At 45.5% G+C, this 20,113-nt stretch overlaps 1 protein-coding gene across 1 annotated transcript in view; it reads right to left on the reverse strand.

Moving 5' to 3' along the window:
• Positions 1 to 2,347: 2,347 nt before the first annotated feature.
• Positions 2,348 to 20,113, reverse strand: part of PRDM10 (PR/SET domain 10) — a 60,579-nt gene continuing 42,813 nt past the window's right edge. Inside the window, exons 14-22 of the mRNA XM_058194369.1 lie at positions 19,584 to 19,763; positions 16,674 to 16,784; positions 13,387 to 13,587; positions 10,398 to 10,544; positions 9,149 to 9,319; positions 8,715 to 8,855; positions 6,568 to 6,724; positions 4,728 to 4,840; positions 2,348 to 3,362 (exon numbers count right to left, since the gene is read on the reverse strand). Of these exons, the coding sequence (XP_058050352.1) occupies positions 3,150 to 3,362; positions 4,728 to 4,840; positions 6,568 to 6,724; positions 8,715 to 8,855; positions 9,149 to 9,319; positions 10,398 to 10,544; positions 13,387 to 13,587; positions 16,674 to 16,784; positions 19,584 to 19,763 (1,434 nt within the window). The 3' untranslated portion in view covers positions 2,348 to 3,149. The remainder of the gene's footprint in view (positions 3,363 to 4,727; positions 4,841 to 6,567; positions 6,725 to 8,714; positions 8,856 to 9,148; positions 9,320 to 10,397; positions 10,545 to 13,386; positions 13,588 to 16,673; positions 16,785 to 19,583; positions 19,764 to 20,113) is intronic.

A 20,113-nucleotide genomic window follows, 5' to 3' on the forward strand; every position in this document is an offset into this window, starting at 1 on the left:
CATCTCGCTCCACATGTCTTGCTTCTCCCCTGCCCCACTTGCCACCCCTCTCGATAAAGAGACAACGGAGAAGGGAAGCAGTCAGGCTGCTGTTGCCATTGGGCTGGGGTGGGATGTGTTGGGCCCCTCGGCTGGTGCGAAGAACAGGAAGGGGAGGGCATGTCCCCTCCTTCCCCCCACTCCCGCCTCGCCTCAACTCATTTTGGTTGCATAGCAAGCAACCAGAGGAAATGGTGGGACTGGCTGCGCATGCGTGTAAGTAGTTGGGGGGAGCTATTTTGGGTGTGTGTGTGTTATATTATCGCATGTGCTGAAAGCCCAGTTGGGATTATTATCCGGACATGTCTTATTTTCGGGATAACGTGGTATATCCGTATTTTTCAGAGTATAAGATGTTCCAGAGTATAAGACGCACCTTAGTTTTTGGGGAGGAAAATAAGGGGGAAAAAATTCTGCCTCTGCCTACCAGCATCCATCGGTATTCATCTGGCTAGCGCCCTGTCAGTGTGTGAGACTTGAGGGCTGTTTGGAAACTGAAACAGTATTTGCTGTGTGAGCAACAAGGAAGGAGACAGCAAGGAGCCTGGGTGTGGCTTAGCTCAACTGTTCTAAAGCTGCATGCTGTGCTGATCTCTGAAACTAAAACTGAAACTCCTCTCCTCTGCTTGTGTTTTGCTTGTGTTGGAAAACCTGCTTTTGGTATTGTATATTTACTTTATATTATATATAAAGAGAATCCTGCTGAATTGGTTACTTGTGTGTGCTTTCTGGATGTGATTGCTGCTGCAAACTCTTGACAGTCCTTGCAGCAAATAGCAAACAGCCAGGTCAGCTTCAGCACATTACTGCAGCCTGATTCAGCACGAGCAGCTGATTGGCGGATGGATCGGCCTCCCGGAATACCCCCAATCAGCTGTTCCAGGCTGCAGGGATTTCCACAGAGCATCACCTTCTCTGTGCCTCGTGTGTTTGGCTACATTCGGTGTATAAGATGCACCCAAATTTTCACCTCCTTTTGGAGGCGGGGGGAGAGTATGTCTTATACTCCGAAAAATATGGTCTATACCCTTCAGTAAGAAAACTGCACTCTAGGTCTCTTTGGCTTTGCCAACAGGAAAAATTATTTTTTCCACTTGGTTTTAAATAAATGCATGTTGCTAAGTTTGAATAGGAACAGATCTCAAAGAAACCACCTTCAAAGTCTACCATTTATCCAACATGGAAGTCTGTTCTCACCCTTCCTATGTTTTCTGCAGCACAAGCCACAATAAAATGCGTGTGAAGCCTGCAGCCTTGTCTATCTGAATAATAAATCTTATTTACGTAAGTTATTGGTGGCTTCTGTTCAACCATATGTTGAGATAGCTTTTGTTTGTTGTCTTGTGAAAATAATTTACAACCTCGGCCAGTGATTTCACTAATGCAAAAAGAGCACTCAGTTAATGAAACAGGCCATGGCAATGTTTCATCCAGCTTATAGTAAAGAGGAAAGAACGAAAGAGAGGGAGGGAGGGAGGGAATAGCAGGCAGGCAGACAAAAGAAAGGAAAGAAGGAAGGAAGGAAGGAAAGAAAGGGAGGGAGGCAGACGAAAGAAAGGGAAGGAAGGAAGGAAGGAAGGAAGGAAGGAAGGAAGGAAGGAAGGAAGGAAGGAAGGAAGGAGACAGGCAGATGAAAGAAAAGAAAGAAAGAAAGGGAGGGAGGGAGGCAGACGAAAGAAAGGGAAGGAAGAAAGGAAGGCAGGCAGGCAGACAAAAGAAAGAAAAGGAAGGAAGGAAGGAAAGAAGGAAAGAAAGGGAGGGAGGCAGATAACAGAAAGTAAGAGAAGGAAGGAAAGAGAAGAAAGGGAGGGAGGCAGGCAGGCAGACAAAGAAAAGAAAGAAAAGGAAGGAAGGAAGGAAAGAAAAAAAGGAAGGAAAGAAAGAAGGAGGGGGAGGGAGCAGACAAAAGGGAAGGAAAGAAGGAAGAAAGGAAGGCAGGCAGGCAGACGAAAGAAAAGAAAGGAAGGAAAAAGAGGGAGGGAGGCAGACAAAAAGAAAAGGAAGGAAGGAAAGAAAGAAAAAGAAAGAAAGAAGAGGGAAGCAGACGGAAGGAAGGAAGGAAGGAAGGAAGGAAGGAAGGAAGGAAGGAAGGAAGGAAGGAAGGAAGGAAGGGCTAAGATTTGAAACTGTAGCACGGAAATGTCTCCAAAACGGAAAGAGGTCAGAGCTTATCTTCCAACACTAAAGCAAAGAGTTTCCTTGTGGGTAGAAACTGAGTTATCACAAGCCTAAGGAACAAGTTTTGCCTTGTTCTGCACTCACCTCCTTCTCATACCCACCGTTAATCAACACGCTGAAAGCCACCGCACACATTTAAACCATCTCTGAGCCTTTTTTATTGGTTTTGAGGAGAAAATGCAAGTATCCCTGTTTCATAAAAACAACACAATCAAAGACATAAAGGCTCAGACGCTGTGTGTTTTTTTATACTCCTCTGATTTCATTAGGCTTACGGGGAGGCCTCCAAGGTAGTTTCCTTCACCCTCGTTAGGATCCGACTATTTGGGCAGTGCAGATGGTTATGTAAACACGGGATATCCCAACAATACCAACAACCCAATTCTTAATAATTTAACTGCTTCCGCACAGCTTCACAGTTTCACCGTCTTCTCTGTCATACAAAAGTCAGGAAAGAATGGCTTGTAATTTGAGTCTCGGTTCCGGGCTGCGTGTTTTATTTTAATTCTCCCTTTATCAAACTCCGTGTTGTCTTCTTTCACAGGCAACTTAGGGGGGGAAATATAGATAAAGACTCTGCCAATGGTTGTGGGTTCAGCAAACTTGGCTTCCGCTGCTGAAAATCTGCCCACAATTGGGGGGGTTCAAAGTGGGTGGGGGGGGAGGAGAATTAATTGGGGGAGAGATCCAGAAGAGGCTTAGTGTCCCTTTTTGTTCACCAGGTTCAGTGAGATGGTGGCATCCTGAAATGTCCTGCCTGGGTTTCATTTCGATCTGAAGCTCCGCAAAGCCTCAGCTTGTAAGGTAGAACTTCAAGGGGTGCAGATATACTTTTGTCAAAGAGCTCTCGGGGTGCCTCCGATATTCGGGATGAAGACTTCAAAACATCCCTCGTGCCGCTAGTGTTCTGGTTCTTTGCTGCGAACCCGGGTTCATGGCTTTTCGATGTGCAGGTCGCCGACTCCGTTGGTGTTGCTGGTGGTCGTAATGATGTATTGTGTCGTTTGCTGCTCGCTGGCCGTTTGCGAGTCCAAAGAGTCGGCATGGACAGGTGTCTGAGATAAATCTACTTCCATGCCGCTAGAAAGAGACAGGCTTGGCTTGCCTTCCAGTTCGGGCTGACTTTCAGCAATGACGTAATGCGTCTAGGGGGAAAAGAAACCCACATAAATTCACTCTCGTTATACACATATATTTCATTTTATTTATTTATTTTTAAAGCCTTCAGCTAGCAGAGGTAATCCTTGACTTACAACCGTTTGTGTTGTGCCTCGTCCTCCTCAGCCGGGACCCTCCCGTCTCCTCCCAGGCCTGTTATCAGACTCCGAGTCTGATAATGAAGATGAACGGCCTGTCATGCCTCCAGCCCTGGCCCCATGCCCGGAGAGGAGTCAAGGAGTGAAAACAGAAACCCAATAGAGCTCACTCATACTGTGTGTGTTCCTTCGACGCAGCCGTCAGAGCAGGAAATCAGCCAAGTGGTGCAATTACCCGGACCTGCTCCCTCTGACCCCTCCCTTTCCCAGATGTTGACAATAGAGACAGCTGAAGACAATTCAGGGTGGGAGGATCCTCGCTTCCGGAGATCTGAGAGGCGACGCCAGCAGAAGGAAGGGTGGGGCAGGCCTGGATAAATGCTGAGTCACAGAGCCACACCCCACAGCCTATATAAAGGACCTGCTTTTGGCATTCCAACCGTGAGTCAAGCAAAGTCTCATCTAGTTTGCTGAAGTCACAACTTGGACTCTTGCCTGCCCTGAGAAACCTGGAAGGAATTTGGCAAAGCTGCAGAGGCTTCGTTGCCACGCTTGATACGGACTTCCTAGACCTGGTCGTCGGAGGGGGAATGGTACACAACAGTTTGTTAGTGACTACTCGAAGTTACAACAACACTGAAAAAAGTGATTTATGACCGTTTTTCACACTTAACGACCACTGCAGCATCCCCAGGATCACGTGATCAAAATTCAGACACTGTTTTCAGACAGTGTTTAGAGACATTAGAGCAGGGGTCTCCAACCTTGGCAACTTTAAGCCTGGTGGACTTCAACTCCCAGAATTCCACAGCCAGACAGTTGAAGTCCGCCAGGCTTAAAGTTGCCAAGGTTGGAGACCCCTGCATTAGAGCACTTTTGAATGTAAACTTAGATATGTCACCAAGAATTGCTTTGCTGTTGCTGGTGGAAAAACAGAACTTTTGGCCTCCGTTACGGTGGTAAGTTGAGGCCAATTTGTTATGCCATAATAATGAAAACATGCTCTTTTATCGATCGTTGCTGCAAATAATTCAATAAAGTCGGCGCTTTGAAATAAATTCTTTGAACCATCTCTGATGAAAACATGCATCGTTTGGAACAGAAGACACGTTTCCAATATTTTATTTCGTTCGTTAAATTTATACGCCGCTGTCAGCAACTCTGGGCAGCTCAGATGCCGATTTCCAAATATTCCTATTCAAAAGCCTTGACATATTTAATTATTTCGGTCGCGGTTATTCTTTTGCTTCTTACCTGGGCAACTGCTTTGACTTGCCCTGAGGTCACCGTTGTGACAGGAGGACCCACAGCTGTCTCTGCAATCACATACTGGCCTTGAGGGATTGTCATCATCTGAATCTCGGAGGCTGGGGGGGGAGAGAGGGAGATGAGAGAATTCCATTCATTATCTCATGTTACACCAATCCTGCGCAGACTGCACTGGCTACCTGTGGCCTTTCAGGTGCGCTTCAAGGTTTTGGTTACCATCTTTAAAGCGCTCCATGGCATAGGGCCGGGTTATTTACGGGACCGCCTACTGCCACCGATTGTCTCCCACCGACCCGTACGCTCTCACAGAGAGGGACTCCTTAGGGTGCCGTCCGCCAGGCAGTGCCGACTGGCGACACCCAGAGGAAGGGCTTTCTCTGTGGGGGCTCCCACCCTCTGGAACGAGCTTCCCCCAAGGCTGCGCCAACTTCCCGACCTCCGAACCTTCCGCCGCGACCTTAAGACACATCTATTTATTTGCGCAGGGCTAGCCTAGGGTTTTCAGTTTTAAAGTTAGTTTTAATGGGGTTTTATACTATTTTAGTGATATTTTAATTTCGGCCTAATTAATAAGTTTTTTAATTGTTGTTTTACTTGTATTATTCTTATGTTTTTATTTGGCTGTACACCGCCCTGAGTCCTTCGGGAGATAGGGTGGTATAAAAATTCGAATAAATAAATAAATAAATCTCTAGCAAGACACGATTGACATGCTAAAATAGGGGTGTCCAACCTTGGCAACTTTAAGACCCATTGTTGTGGTCCGCCAGCAGCCTGCGGAGCTGGCAACAGAGTCGGGCAGCAATGAGGCTGAGGTGAGGCCAGGGCCATCAGGAAGTGAGGTGTGGACTCCAGAGACTGATAGTAGTGAGGCAGAGGAACAGGAGGAGCCTGTTCCTAATGCAAGCATGAGAAGAGCTGCCAGAAGGCAAGAGCAGCTAAAGCAAAGAGGATGACTTGGGAGTAGGGCCAAGAGATGATTGGCCCCTCCCATAAGACTTAAAATAGTCCAGCAATGGCTTTGGGCTTTTCCAGAAAACAATGTTGGTAGCTTCGTCTTCTTGCATTTATTTTTTTATCGGTGACTTCTGAACATTTGCCAAGAAAGGCCTTTGGCAGTTTGTCTAATTGGACCAAGGTTGGTGATAGGACTGAGGAATTTGTGTTGGGAGGAATTTGCTTTAATTTAGTTGAACTACGCTGGGAATGAAATAATTCTCAGCTGTTCGAATAAAGTTTGTTTGTTTTTCCACTGACTGAGTTTCCTACTAGCTACTTGGACCTGGGTCACAACACCCATAGACTTCAACTCCCAGAAATAGGGTCAGCATGTATTAGCATAATTAAATGCAAAATTGCCCCATGGATCATCCTCCTCCTCTTTTAACGACCCCATAATCTCTTGCGGGGTGGAGTCTGGGCAACTGAATGGAGCAGAGTGATTACTGGCTGGATGCCCTTCCTGTCGCCAATGCCGAGTGTTATTCAGCAGATCTATTCTCAGTGTGCCCAGAAAGAGAAATATCTGCCTCTACCTAGGATAGAACTCACAGCCTCCTGATTGTGAGGCGAGAGCTCCACCTCTAGGCCACTGTACCACTCCAAAATTGCCCCGTGGATCAGACGAGTACAAATGCAAGGGTGGAGCCCAAAGCTGAAAAAAGGAAATCTTGCATCAAATGTCAATGAACTTGAGAGGTTTTGTTTCTCTTCGGATGTCTTCAAGGATACTTCAATCAAATCATTAGCTCAGGAATTGGGAATGAGGTGCAAGTGGTTTTTACAGGGAAGCGAAAGAGCGTCACTGAGCATACTTGGTACGTACGGTAAGTGCGGAACGAGTTCCAGGTGTTGGGAAGGTAGGCCTGCTGGACTGAAGAACCTGCCTGTGGTTGACTTTGCGAGGAGGGAGTTGTCTGTATCTGGGAGGGGCTGAGTTCCTGCTGAGTTGGTTGGGAAGGACTTAAGGGCTGGCCGCCCACCTGGAGTAACAAAGGAAAAGACATTCTGGGAACTGAAGAACTAAAGTTACTTGTTACTGGTCTAAAATTCCCATCTCTCACTCGTACACAGAGCGTTTCAATCAATAATTTAGAATAGAATAGAATAGAATAGAATAGAATAGAATAGAATAGAATAGAATAGAATAGAATAGAATAGAATAGAATAGAATAGAATAGAATTCTTTATTGGCCAAGTGTGATTGGACACACAAGGAATTTATCTGGTGCATATGCTCTCAGTGTACATAAAAAGACAAAATACATTCATCAAGAATCATAAGGTACAACACTTAGCGACAGTCGTAGGGAAACAGTCAATATAAGGATACAAGCAACAAGTTACAGTTGTGCAACAAGTTACATAAGTGGAAAGAGATTGGTGATGGGAACGATGAGAAGATTAATAGTAGTGCAGACTTAGTAAATAGTTTGACAGTGTTGAGGGAATTATTTGTTTAGCAGAGTGATGAGGTTTGGGAAAAAACTGTTCTTGTGTCTAGTTGTTCTGGTATGCAGTGCTCTATAGCGTCGTTTTGAGGGTAAGAGTTGAAACAGTTTATGTCCAGGATGTGAGGGGTCTGTAAATATTTTCACGGCCCTCTTTTTGACTCGTGCAGTATACAGGACCTCAATGGAAGGCAGTCCTAATAATGTCCTAATTCATTCATTGATAGCATTTTATTTCATGCTCTTCTGTTAAAAAGAATGATTGAAAAATAAAACTACAAAGCCCCAAATAAAACCATTTTGTCAGAGTGTGAATATTCATGGGCTGGAATACAGCAGCCAATGGGGACTGAATGGAGACAGCCAATGGGGCTTGTTTTGGAAATTTAGAAACTTAAGGAAGAATCCTGGGCATGGCTTAAGCAACTGAGTCTGTGCAGAAGCTCTGAAAGAGAAACTAAATCAGTGTGGACTTGTTTGCCTGCTGTGTGCTCAGCTCTAAAATGAAACTAGCCTGGTCTGTCTGCTGAAATGAAACTGGAAATACGTCTCTACTTGTTACCACGTTGGAAGAATCAACTATTGGTATTGTAAAATGTACTTCATCTGTTATTATGTATATAAAGAAGTTAACAAATCCTGCCAAATCAGTTTATCTGTGTGTACTTCTGGATTTGATTTTTGCAAGAAACTCTTGATATATTTCATTCCTAATCAAGAAAAGAAAAGTTCTAATCAACTTCACAGCCAGTGCACAGAAGAACATCCAAATAGTTGGCTAGGATATTTCTAAATAAGCAATTTAGAACTTAGGGTCAAGGTTCTGCATTTACCGAAATGCAGAAATAACATTGCATCATCTCATTGAGCTGTGGTGGCACAGTGGTTAGAATGCAGTATTGCAGGCTATTTCTGCTGACTGTCAGCAGTTCGATCCTGACCAGCTCAAGGTTGACTCAGCTTCCATCCTTCTGAGACTGGTAAAATGAGGACCCAGATTGTGCTGACTCTGTAAACTGCTTAAAGAGGGCTGTAAAGCATTACATGTTTTTTTTTATTTGCATTTATATCTCGCCCTTCTCCGAAGACTCAGGGCGGCTTACACTATGTTAAGCAATAGTCTTCATCCATTTGTATATTATATACAAAGTCAACTTTATTGCCCCCAACAATCTGGGTCCTCATTTTACCTACCTTATAAAGGATGGAAGGCTGAGTCAACCTTGGGCCTGGTGGGACTTGAACTTGCAGTAATTGCAAGCAGCTGTGTTAATAACAGACAGACTTAGTCTGCTGAGCCACCAGAGGCCCTGTTATTGCTATCTCTGAAATAAAATTTTGCGCACAGGACTTTGGGCTTTACCACTGCTAGCAATAGCACTTAAGACTTATATACCGCTTCACAGTGCTTTACAGCCCTTTTCTAAGCTGTTTACCTTTAGGGACCATGTTATCTGCTACCTCAAGCTGTCCATGCATCTTAGAGCAGCATGCACATATTACACACAACTGCATGACCTACCTGTGAAGATGATGGGGCTGCAGAGGTTGGTTCGGTGACCTGGATATGCTGTACCTGGATGGCATGCTGGGTATATGACTGAGGGTCATGTAGCTGACCAACATCTACAGTGGAATGCTGAGTCTGATGAGGTGAGGTAGCCTGGGGATCAGAATAAAACACGTAACATCCAATGTGACTTTAGAATTGTGGTCTCAGTGGTACAAGTCTTAAAAGTCAACCACAGGGGTGAAATTCAGCAGGTTCTGACAGGTTCTGGAGAATCGGTAGCGGAATTTTTGAGTAGATTGGAGAACCGGCAAATACCACCTCCGGCTGGTCCCAGAGTGGAGTGGGAATGGAGATTTTGCAGTATCTTTCCCCTGGAGTGGGGAGTGAATGGAGCCTATTGGAGACCCCTGTTCTAGGAAATCCAAACTCAAAACACCACTCACCTGAGCCACTTGCACAACCTGCAACTGTATATGTTGGGGCTGTTGCAAGCCAGCTGTGGATTGTGATACGGGAATATACTGAATTCGTGGAAAATCACCCTGCGAGGTTCGGTAGTCAGTGGTCAGTGTTTGGGACAGCTCCGTCATGGCTTGAGTCAACAAATCTGATGTCTTTACAAGGGGGAAAACAAGGAAAGGAAGATTGTTATATAGTTTAAATTGTACATATACACCCTAGTATCTAAAGATGAAAGAGCAACCAGGATGATCAGGGGACTGGAGACTAAAACATATGAAGAACAGTTACGGGAACTGGGCCAGGCTAGTCTAGTGAAGAGATGGACCAGGGGAGACAGGATAGCAGTCTTCCAATATCTGAGGGGCTGCCACAGAGAGGAGGGGGGTCAAGCTATTTTCCAAAGTACCTGAAAGCCAGACAAGGAATGATGGGTGGAAACTGATCAAGGAAAGATTTAACCTAGAAATAAGAAGGAACTTTCTGACAGGGAGAACAATCAACCCATGGAACAGAAGTTGCCTTCGGAAATTGTGGGAGCTTCATCACTTGAGACTTTCAAGAAAAGATTAGACTGCCATTTGTCAGAAATGGTGTAGGGTCTCCTGCTTGAGCGGGAGAGGGTTGGACTAGATGACCTATAAGGGCCCTTCCAACTGTGTTAACCTGTTAAAACTAGGGGTGAAATGCTCCCGGTTTGGACCGGGTCAACTGATCCGGTAACGATGGCAGCGGGTGGTTCAGAGAACCAGTAGCAAAAATCCTTGCCGCCCACCCTGCCCATTCCCACCCAGTCGCCCGCTTTTAAAAGCATTTTAAAAACCTTAAAAAGGCTCTGACGATCACAGCTGAGCCGCACGATCATCAGAGCCTTTTTAAAAAAAACTTTTAAAAGCATTTTTTTTACAACCTATTCGATCGAATAGGTTGTAAGAAAAATGCTTTTAAAAGTAAAAAAAAAAAAAAGATCACGCGCCACAGCTGATCAACCCACCTGGCGCTGTTCTACTTACTCCATGCCTCCTTTTGGGGTGCACCGTGCACTTGTGTGCACCTCGCATTTGGTACATGATGCGCACTGTGCATGCACGCACACAGTACACATACTCAGCCAGCAAACCGGTAGTAAACTGGTTCAGATTTTACCACTGGTTAAAACCCTAATCTTTTGGCCTTTTCTGGCTATTTTATTTCATTGGATCTTCCAAATACTGAATATCCCTGAATTCTTACCACCACGGTCTCCCCCGAAGTGCTGTCAGCAGTCAGGACAGCAGGAGTGGCACTAATTACTGCGGTTGTGAGTGGCACGTGTATTGTGTTCGTTGGGATCTGAGGATACTCCGGGTGCTTCTTGCGAATGTGTTGCACCATCTTGGTCTGTTGCAGAAGTAGAAAGAAGGAAATGTTAGAAGGCGGAAAGGATATCAGCTTGGTTTATGGACATCTTCCTTAGTCAGGTCAAAATATAGTCCACAGTCCATACATGGAAGCACAACCTAAACTTACTGTTTCTCTTATCCTGGCATGAGGTCTAGATTTCTCAGCTTGTCTGAACAACAAACTTGGGAAATCGTTTTACTTTACTGAACTTTAAAGTGTTGCCTTAAAGGCACTGTCTTGCCAGGATTGAATGAGTCTATCCAATCCAGACATCTACATCAGCGGTTCTCAACCTGTAGGTCGGGACCCCGTTGGGGGTCGAATGACGATTTGCCAGGGGTCGCCTAAGACCATCGGAAATATGGGAAGTATACTTGCGAGTTGAAGAATCGCGCTCCAATGGTTGATTCCACAAGCCATCTGCAGGCTCTTCAAATCGCTAGCCGAATTCGGCTTCAGGCGCGATGAATTAAAAAAGAGAGAAATCTTTGCTCTGATGTCTCCCTCTCAAGCCAGCTGCAATCACTCCCAATCGCTAGCCTAATCTGGCTTCAGGCGCGATAAACTTAATAGGGGAGGAGTCTCCGCTTTAATGCCTCCGTCCTCAAGGCAATCGCAAGCAGTTCAGATTGCTAGCCAATACGGCTTCAGGCACGATAAATTCAAAAAAACAGTTTGCCGCTTTTTTCCTGCTTCTGCGGCTGCTGCGGCGCACTCAGATCGCTGACTATCACCACAATGAATTTTACGGTTAGGGTCGCCACATCGTGGGGAATTGTATTAAAGGGGTCACAGCACTATAAAGGTTGAGAACCACTGATCTACAGTGAAGCTGCTGGGAATTCCCCCTCTCCCTTTAAGAAGTACATAAGGCCAGGGCTAGACAATAGTGCTACTCTACGGTAGCCCCACACCCTGAAATACATTTTTCCCAGAGCCCTCTTGCATTTTGCAAGCAGGTGAAAAACTGTTAATATTTCGCTAAGACTTTGGCCCTAGATGAATGTGGGTATCCACCAGGGGTGGGCTTCAAAAATTTTAGCAAGCGGTTCTCTGCCTGGCTGCTGGGTGGGTGTGGCCATGGTGGGCGTGACTTAGTCGGCCTCCTACACCACAGCGGGGGAGGGTGTTTTTGCCCTCCCCGGGCTCTGGAGGCTTTCCTCGAGCCTCCAAGAGGGCAAAAACTGCCTCCCCAGGCTCCGGAGGCCCTCTGGAGGCTGGAAACAAGCCTGTTTTTGGCCCTCCCCGAGCCTCCATGCGCATCCTTCACTTACCTGCATTCAAAACGGGCAGCGTAGGGACTCCGGCGTGGGGTGGGTGGGGCCATCCAGGAGTGGGATTTGGGGGTTCTCCGAACCGTACAGAATCTTAGCTAGAGGTTCTCCCGAACCCCTGTGAACCCCCACCAACCCACCCTTGGTATCCATCACAGGAAATGTTTTAGGACTGTCTTTCTCGAGTCTATCAATCTTTTTATTGTCTGTCTTTGCATTTTCTGCGTTTTGCTGCATGGTAACCCAGAGAACATTAGAATTGGGGGCAGTTTATAAATAGTCTTAGACGGACAGATGACAGACCAGATAAATCTCTAAAGCTAGCTCAGGCACGACGAGAAGACGCTCCGGTAGCCACTTCTCAACTGCTGTCAAAAGAGCTATAAAGAAATGATTTGGGTGCTAAATAACAGGAACCCTCGCAGAAGACTAGAGGGCTTAATTACTAGAAAAAAGTTACATAACTTTAACAAGTAGTTGCGGAAGCAATTCTATGGAAAGTCCAAGCTCACAAGGAAATCTTAGCTCTTGAGGATACTAATCTTGAAAGAAGGTCTACTCAGGTTGACTCAGCCTTCCATCCTTTATAAGGTAGGTAAAATGAGGACCCAGATTGTTGGGGGGGCAATAAGTTGACTTTGTATATAAATATACAAATAGGATGAGACTATTGCCTTACACAATGTAAGCCGCCCTGAGTCTTCGGAGAAGGGCGGGATATAAATGTAAATAAATAATAAATAATAAATAATAATAATACTGCTTACAACTTGGAATATGGAATGTGAGAAGTGTAAACCAAGGAAGACGATCTTCTAAAATTAAGTGAACTTGGATGGACCACTTTAAACGAGGCGATTGTATTTTCAGAAAACGAGGCTATACAATGGGAGGAAATGACAGCCGTGCTTCAAAAGGGATATTGCTTAATATATGCTCAGCTGTAGCCTAATTTTAAAAAAATCAGAAGTGGTGAGGGACATCCCAATGAATACTCATATTACGTAAGTATGTATGCGATTGGTACAGAAATTTTTAAAAAATATCTAAGGTGAAAATAAAGTGTGTATAGTCAAGACTCTGGTTTTCCCAGTTGCAATGGATGGCTGTGAAAGTTGGACCATAAGGAAGGCTGAGCGCCAAAGAATTGAGGCCTTTGAACTCTGGTGCTGGAGAAGGAAGACTCCTGCGAGTCCCTCGGACTGCAAGGCGATCAAACCGGTCAGTCCTAGAGGAGATCAACCCTGACTGCTCTTTAGAAGGCTAGATCCTGAAGAGGAAACTCAAATACTTTGGCCACCTAATGAGAAGGAAGGACTCGCTGGAGAAGAGCCTAATGCTGGGAATGGTTGAGGGCAAAAGAAGAAGGGGACGACAGAGAACGAGGTGGCTGGATGGAGTCACTGAAGCAGTAGGCATGAGCTTAAATGGACTCCAGAGGATGGTAGAGGACAGGAAGGCCTGGAGGAACGTTGTCCATGGGGTCGCGATGGGTCGGACACGATTTCACAACTGACAAGAACAAGGTGAAAATATCTGGGTGTTAAGGCATATATCCACAGTACCTTACTGCTATATTGTTTGGAACAGTGAGGACAGCAAACAGGCGGTGTGGCGATTGTTCCAGTCAGCTGGGTGTGCGTACTCAGCATTGGATCTGGCTCTCCTGGTCCCGCTGGACGCAACTTTCGAATACTGGGAGGAAGCTCTGCACCCGGGTGGTTTTTCAAAATGTGGGCCTTCCGTTTGCTGGCACTCTTATAAACCTAGAAGAGAAAAATGAATCAATAACCCCTAGGCACGGACTTTAAAAGAGTCTGGTGTTAGCCTCCCAGCCAAACAGGGGTAAAATGCTCCTGGTTCGGACCGGATCGCGCAATCCAGTAGCGATGGGGGTGGGTAGTTCGAAGAACCGGTAGCAAAAATCCCTGCACCCCCCTCTGCCCACGCCTTGCTGTTCCCCTTCTCTGTCCCTGAAGCTCTCGGTGGTGATATAGCTGCAAACGGTCTTAAATTACTGCTGCGGCACTTCCAAGGGCCGCACTACAGCTGATCAGCGCTGTAGGCGGCTAGTAGTATTTTTAAAGAAGGTAGACCGGTGTGCTCCCAAAAAAAGGCAATTAGTAGACCGGTGCCTCTATTTTTAAGGAAGGTAGACCAGTGCGCTCCCAAGTTTTGTATACTTTGTTTATTATTTTTATTATTTATTATTATTGGCCATGCCCATTCAGTCACCTGACCATCAAGCCACACCCACCAATTAAGCCACGCCCACAGAACTGGTAGGAAAAAAATTTAGATTTCACCCCTGCAGCCAACAGCATGGAGACACCCCCGGATACAATTTCTACTTCCACCAGCTATTATGTGGCAACTCAGAAACAGATGGGTTGTTTGCTTTGTTCCTGTGTTTACACCGATAGACGTGTTAGGAAGCTATGAAGCAGCAAGAAAATAATGAGTTCTGGAGCGGTATTTCTTGTAATAACACAAGGTCTCACATTTGTTCTTGGCCTGAATTAATATAGAGGTGCGATCACGCTAGTTCTGGTTTGTATCCGTAGCTGTGCCACAACTGTACTCTTCGCTGACGATGTTAAACTATTCAACACTACCAACAATACAGCTACCCTTCAAAAAGACCTTGACTTTGTGTCGGATTGGTCAAAAACTTGGCAACTCCAAATCTCAACCAGCAAATGCTCTGTCTTACACATTGGAAAAAAGAATCTGAACACCAAATACAAGCTTGATGGACATTACCTTGTAGATGACCCCCACCCTGTTAAAGACCTTGGAGTTTTCATATCAAATGATCTAAGTGCCAAAGCCCACTGCAACTACATCGCAAAAAAGGCTTTAAGAGTTGTAAACTTAATCTTGCCTAGCTTCTTCTCCAAAAACTCTACACTACTAACCAGAACATATAAAACATTCGCTAGACCAATTCTTGAATACAGCTCGCCTGTCTGGAATCCATACCTCATTTCGGACGTTAATACAATTGAGCGTGTCTAGAAATATTTTACAAGAAGAGTTCTCCACTCCTCTGTTCACAACAAAATACCTTATCCCACCAGACTTGAAATCCTGGGTTTAGAAAATTTAGAACTCCACCGCCTTTGACATGACCTGAGTTTTCTTCTCCTTCTTACATGGAATTTGATGGTGGATTTCTAACTTCTCTTCTCTCTTGCCCAGCCACCCAAATTCACCTATTTGTATCTCCCCATTTGTATCTAGAGGTGTTGTGTCTTGCCCGCTCTCACAGCAGCCGGGGCCTTCTTATCTGCTCCCGAACACGGAGGAATGTATGCCTCCCGGCCCCAGTCCTGGCTCCATGCCCAGACAAGCTGAAGAGGAGGGGGCACCTCCTGGTCCTAGCCCTGGCTCCATGCCCAGGCAAACGGAGCAGCTAGACCCCTCCCCCTCCTCCACAGCATGTGAGCCTGAGGAAAGTTTATTTCCAACAGCTGCTGATTGGAGTGACCCTCGCATCAGAAGACTGGATAGGCGGAGGCAACAGAAGGAAGGGAGGGGCAGGCCTTAATGAGTGCTGAGTCATGGAGCCACACCCCATGGCCTATATAAAGGATCTGCTTTCTGGCAGTCTCTGAGTCAGGCAAAGTCGAACTTATCTTGCTGAAGTCACTTTCTGGTCTCCTGCCTGCTCTGAGGACTTTGCTAGGACTTTGGGCAGAGCTGCAGAGGCAAGCCTGATTCGGAGTTCCCTGACCCGGCCGTCAGCGGAGGAGTGGGACACGACAAGAGGAGAGGTACAAGATAAAAAGGAAGGAGTCTTTCCCACAATTGTAATTGGCTGTTATTTCTTCTGAGACAGTTAACTTCTTTCGAATTATCATTGGTTGTCACAACAAGAGAAAGAGAAGATGAACCGATGATAGATATTCTCAGGGACGACTCTCACCCTGGTCACCACTTCTTTACCCTCCTACCATCGGGAAGGAGATATAGAAGCATAGCCAGCCGCACCAACAGGCTGAAGAGCAGTTTTTATCCGTGGGCTGTCAGGCTCCAGAATGAAAAATATCGTCATAACTACATAGTTTGATGGACTGCAGGGCTGGCACTGCACTGGTGCAATAGGACTGTTTTGACCGAGGCCCAAGTAGTGATTACCAAACACAATTAGTCCTTGAACAAACTTATTTTATTAGAACAGCTGAGAATTAATTCGTTCTCATCTTAGCCCAAAACAAATTCTTCATAAACAGTCCTTCGGCCTTATCACCAACCTTTGTTGTCTTTGGCAACCCACCACTAATGTGTGTGCGTGTGTGCCTCCTAGAAATTTCTCTTTTTGGGTCTTCTGAGCAAACAACAAATCGATCCGAAGGAAGAAAATCCCCAGATCAGTTACATTTAATTCCATGGACAGGTAGTCCTCGAGTTACGACTAAAAACTGAGCCCAAAATTTAGGTTGCTAAAGTGAGTTTGTCCCGTTTTTTACGACTTTTCTTGCCACATTTGTTAAGCGAGTCACCGCAGGCGTTAAATGAATCACCCGGCCGTTAAGTGAATCTGGCTTCCCCGTTGACTCTTGCTCGTCGGACGGTCACAAAAAGGGGATCGCAGGACCCCCGAGACGCGGCCACCCGTCATAAATGTGAATCAGTTGCCAAACATAACTGAATGTAAATCACGCGACCAGAGGATGCCGCAACAGTTCTTACAGCAGTTCACTTAGTGACCGACGTCGAAATGACAACGGTACTGAAAAAAGTGACTTACAACCACTTTTCATACTTTTTTGAATGGTCTCTAAGTGAACTGTTGTAAGTCGAGGACTAACCGTATACAGCCGAGATAAGAGGTGGGTTCAGTTCCTACCTTATCACAGTACTGACAAAAATAATCTCTGTTTGGTTTGATGATAGGCAGTGTTAGCTCTGGCACTTCTTCTATTTTCATATCGGGATGCCTCTTTGATAAATGATTCACCTAAGATTAAAAAAAGAAAGAAAAGTGTCAAGGTTCCAGAAAAACCTCTTCTGCATAAAAAAACTCAGAAGCCATTGTTTTTCAGAGTTCTTTACTAGCATGAGGAAACTGGCACACGATGGGTTACCATACCCCTCAGCCCCCCTTCTTCCCCTCAGGGGAAAAATGTGGCAGCATCTGGAAACCTAAAGTCTAGTATGGTTTCCAGGCCTGACAGGCCTGTCCCCCCTTGGAAAAGAAGCTATATCCTAGGAAAGAAAACAAAGAGTTGATAAAGAAGAGTGTCAATGGTCTACATTGGGGTTTTGCATAACTGGGAAAAGAATCCGAAAGTTCAGTTTTGGAATAATGTCAAGATTCCAGAAAAACCTCTTCTGCATAAAAAAAACTCAGAAGCCATTGTTTTCCAGAGTTCTTTACTAGCATGAGGAAACTGGCACACGATGAGTGAAATTCCAAAACTGAACTTCCGGATTCTTTTCCCAGTTATACAAACCCCAAGAGTCCCACCCCCCTGACCCCTTTGATGGTCACATGGTCCCACGTTCTCCCAGTTCATTCGAATATCTCCTCGCCATTCCTCCTGCAGATGTGAACACCATCCGACCTTGACCGCTTGAAGAATGTTACCATACCCCTCAGCCCCCCTTCTTCCCCTCAGGGGAAAAATGTGGCAGCGTCTGGAACCCTAAAGTCTAGTATGGTTTCCAGGCCTGACAAAAAGCACTTTAAAAAAAAAAAGCTTTAGAGCTACAAAATGAACCATGGTTCTTACGTTATAACAAAGAACCAATTATTTAGTTTCTTGGAACAATAAGGCGTAGAGATCCAGGAATCCTAAAGCAAGAAGACCAATAGGAGGTGTTGGTCCATCTACTGCAAAAAATACGAATTCCCACTCAACAGTCAATATAGTATCGACCATCAAGAAGTCATTAAATCAGGGCTCTCAAACTCTATTTCATTGAGGGCCGCATCGGGGTTGTGTTTGACCTTGGGGGCGTGGCCAGCTCAACGTCACTCATCGAGGCTCCGTTTTTGGTCGCGACTGCCTCCTGCAGCCCTATGCCAGCGAAAATGGAGTTGTGTTTTCGCTGGCAGTGGGTTGCAGTTGTGGCTGAAAACGGAATCTGGGGCAGCCGTGCACGGCCTCCTAGAGCTCCATTTTCACTGGCAGAGGGTTGCAGGAGGCCATCGTGGCCGAAAACAGAGCCCCTCCCGAGCTCTGTTTTTGCTGCAGAGACACCGCAGGCCGGTCCTTCAATGTTTTCAGGGCAGGCCCGCGGGCTAGAGCTAAGCACCCCGGCCCGTGGGCCTTGAGTTTGACACTCCTGCATTGAATGGAGTCTACTCTGAATGTGCTTTGCAAATTCAGAAGCACCAGCATTGAAAAAAAATCGATCCCATTTAAGACAAAAGAAATGCATAAATCCACTGGAATAAATACTAATGGTTTTTAAAAAGCTAACAGGATAAGAAAAAAAAAATCCCCTTTTCAAAAAGTTTTTAAAACATCTCTGCCCTGTTCATGGACCTCACGCTAACCTACCCACTTCACATCTGTCTTATCCCCACTCAAGCTGTCAGCAAAACTAAAACACCAACAGAAGAGGGTGGGCTCCGAGCATCAAATGATTTACGGCTAAACATATAATCCTTTATTGGTTTGGGCATACACTGGATTTTCAGGTAACTTGTTTGTTTGATGAACAAGATGAACTCATGGCTGTTTTCATCCCCTTGTGAACCTATTCACATCATGCTACAAATAATACTTCTTTTATAAGTCAAGTACCTCTTGTGTTTCTCGGGCAAAGAGAATCTGATTTTAATAAACAATATGCTGCCTGGATGGGGTATAGCTGGAGATAGGGAGAGAAGTAACCAGGTGTTGTGACTCGTCTTCCCTCCTCTCCTTAGCTGGGCCCCTCCCGTCTCCAACCGGGCCTTTTATCAGACTCCGAGTCTGATAATGAAGATGAACGGCCTGTCATGCCTCCAGCCCCCGGCCCTGGCCCCATGCCCGGAGAGGATTCCAGGAGTGAAAGGACAAGCCCGATAAACCTCACTCATACGGCGTGTGTTCCTTTGGCTCAGTCGTCAGAGCAGGAAGCCAGCCAGGTGCTGGAATTACTCAGCCCTACTCCCTCTGACCCCTCCCTTTCCCTGACAGCAGATCCAGCTGAAGACAATTCAGCGTAGGAGGACCCTCACTTCCGGAGATCTGAGAGGCGACGCCAGCAGAAGGAGGGGTGGGACAGGCCTGGATAAATGCTGAGTCATGGAGCCACACCCCACAGCCTATATAAAGGACCTGCTTTTGGCATTCCAACCTTGAGTCAAGCAAAGTCTTATCTAGTTTGCTGATATCGGACTCTATCGCTGAAGTCACAATTTGGACTCCTGCCTGCCCTGATAAACCTCGAAGGAACTTGGCAAGCTGCAAAGGCTTTGTTGCCAAGTTTGTTACGGACTTCCTTGACTCGTTCGTCGGAGTGGGAGTGGGACACGACACCAGGCAACTGGCTAGCACCTGATTGGACATTGTGACTTATTGTCTGGGGGATAGGGAAACTTTCACTTTTTAATGAGATGGAAAACTCTCAAGAGTCGGTTTTCACCAGTCTATGCCAATATGATATCTCCAAATAAAACTGTTCTTTGAGGAATCATCCTGCCTCAGAGTTCTGTTTGCAGTGGGTGTATTACTTGGAAAACCGACAATCACGGAAAGGATCACCTTTCATTAATGGACCTTCATAGGCTAGGATTTTGAGGAGTCTGGAATGTCTAACTAACCAGCATGCCTCGTCGTCGGAAACCCATCATGCACAAGCGACACTTGAACATGAAACTCTCATAATCCGTAGAGGCGATCCGGGGCTTGAAGGCTTTGGAGCGACTAATTCGGTCCGCTTTCTTGGCTTCTCTTTCTGGATTGTGCATTCTCTGCATGTGTTCTCGCAACTTGTCTTTTCTCTGGGGGGGGGGAAGATGGGGGGGAAGAATCAAAATAATCGGAGAGAAGAATGAGTAGAGAGAAAATCAAAATGTGTGGCCACATAGAAAATGTACAAGTTCATTTCATTTCATTTCATTCATTTCATTTATTAAATTTTTATACCGCCCTTCTCCCGAAGGACTCAGGGCGGTGTACAGCCAGAGTAAAAACAAAGATGTATACAATTTAAAACAACATTTAAAAAGAGCAAATTTTAAAGGCTGATTATTAAAATTTAAGTTAAAAAGTTAAAAATATTAAGAAACCCAATTAAAATACATCACTAATTATGCCAGTCCCGCTTTAATGAATAAATATGTTTTGAGCT

The sequence above is a fragment of the Ahaetulla prasina genome, chromosome 9 (assembly GCF_028640845.1).
Source record: "Ahaetulla prasina isolate Xishuangbanna chromosome 9, ASM2864084v1, whole genome shotgun sequence".
NCBI classification, from domain to species: domain Eukaryota; kingdom Metazoa; phylum Chordata; class Lepidosauria; order Squamata; family Colubridae; genus Ahaetulla; species Ahaetulla prasina.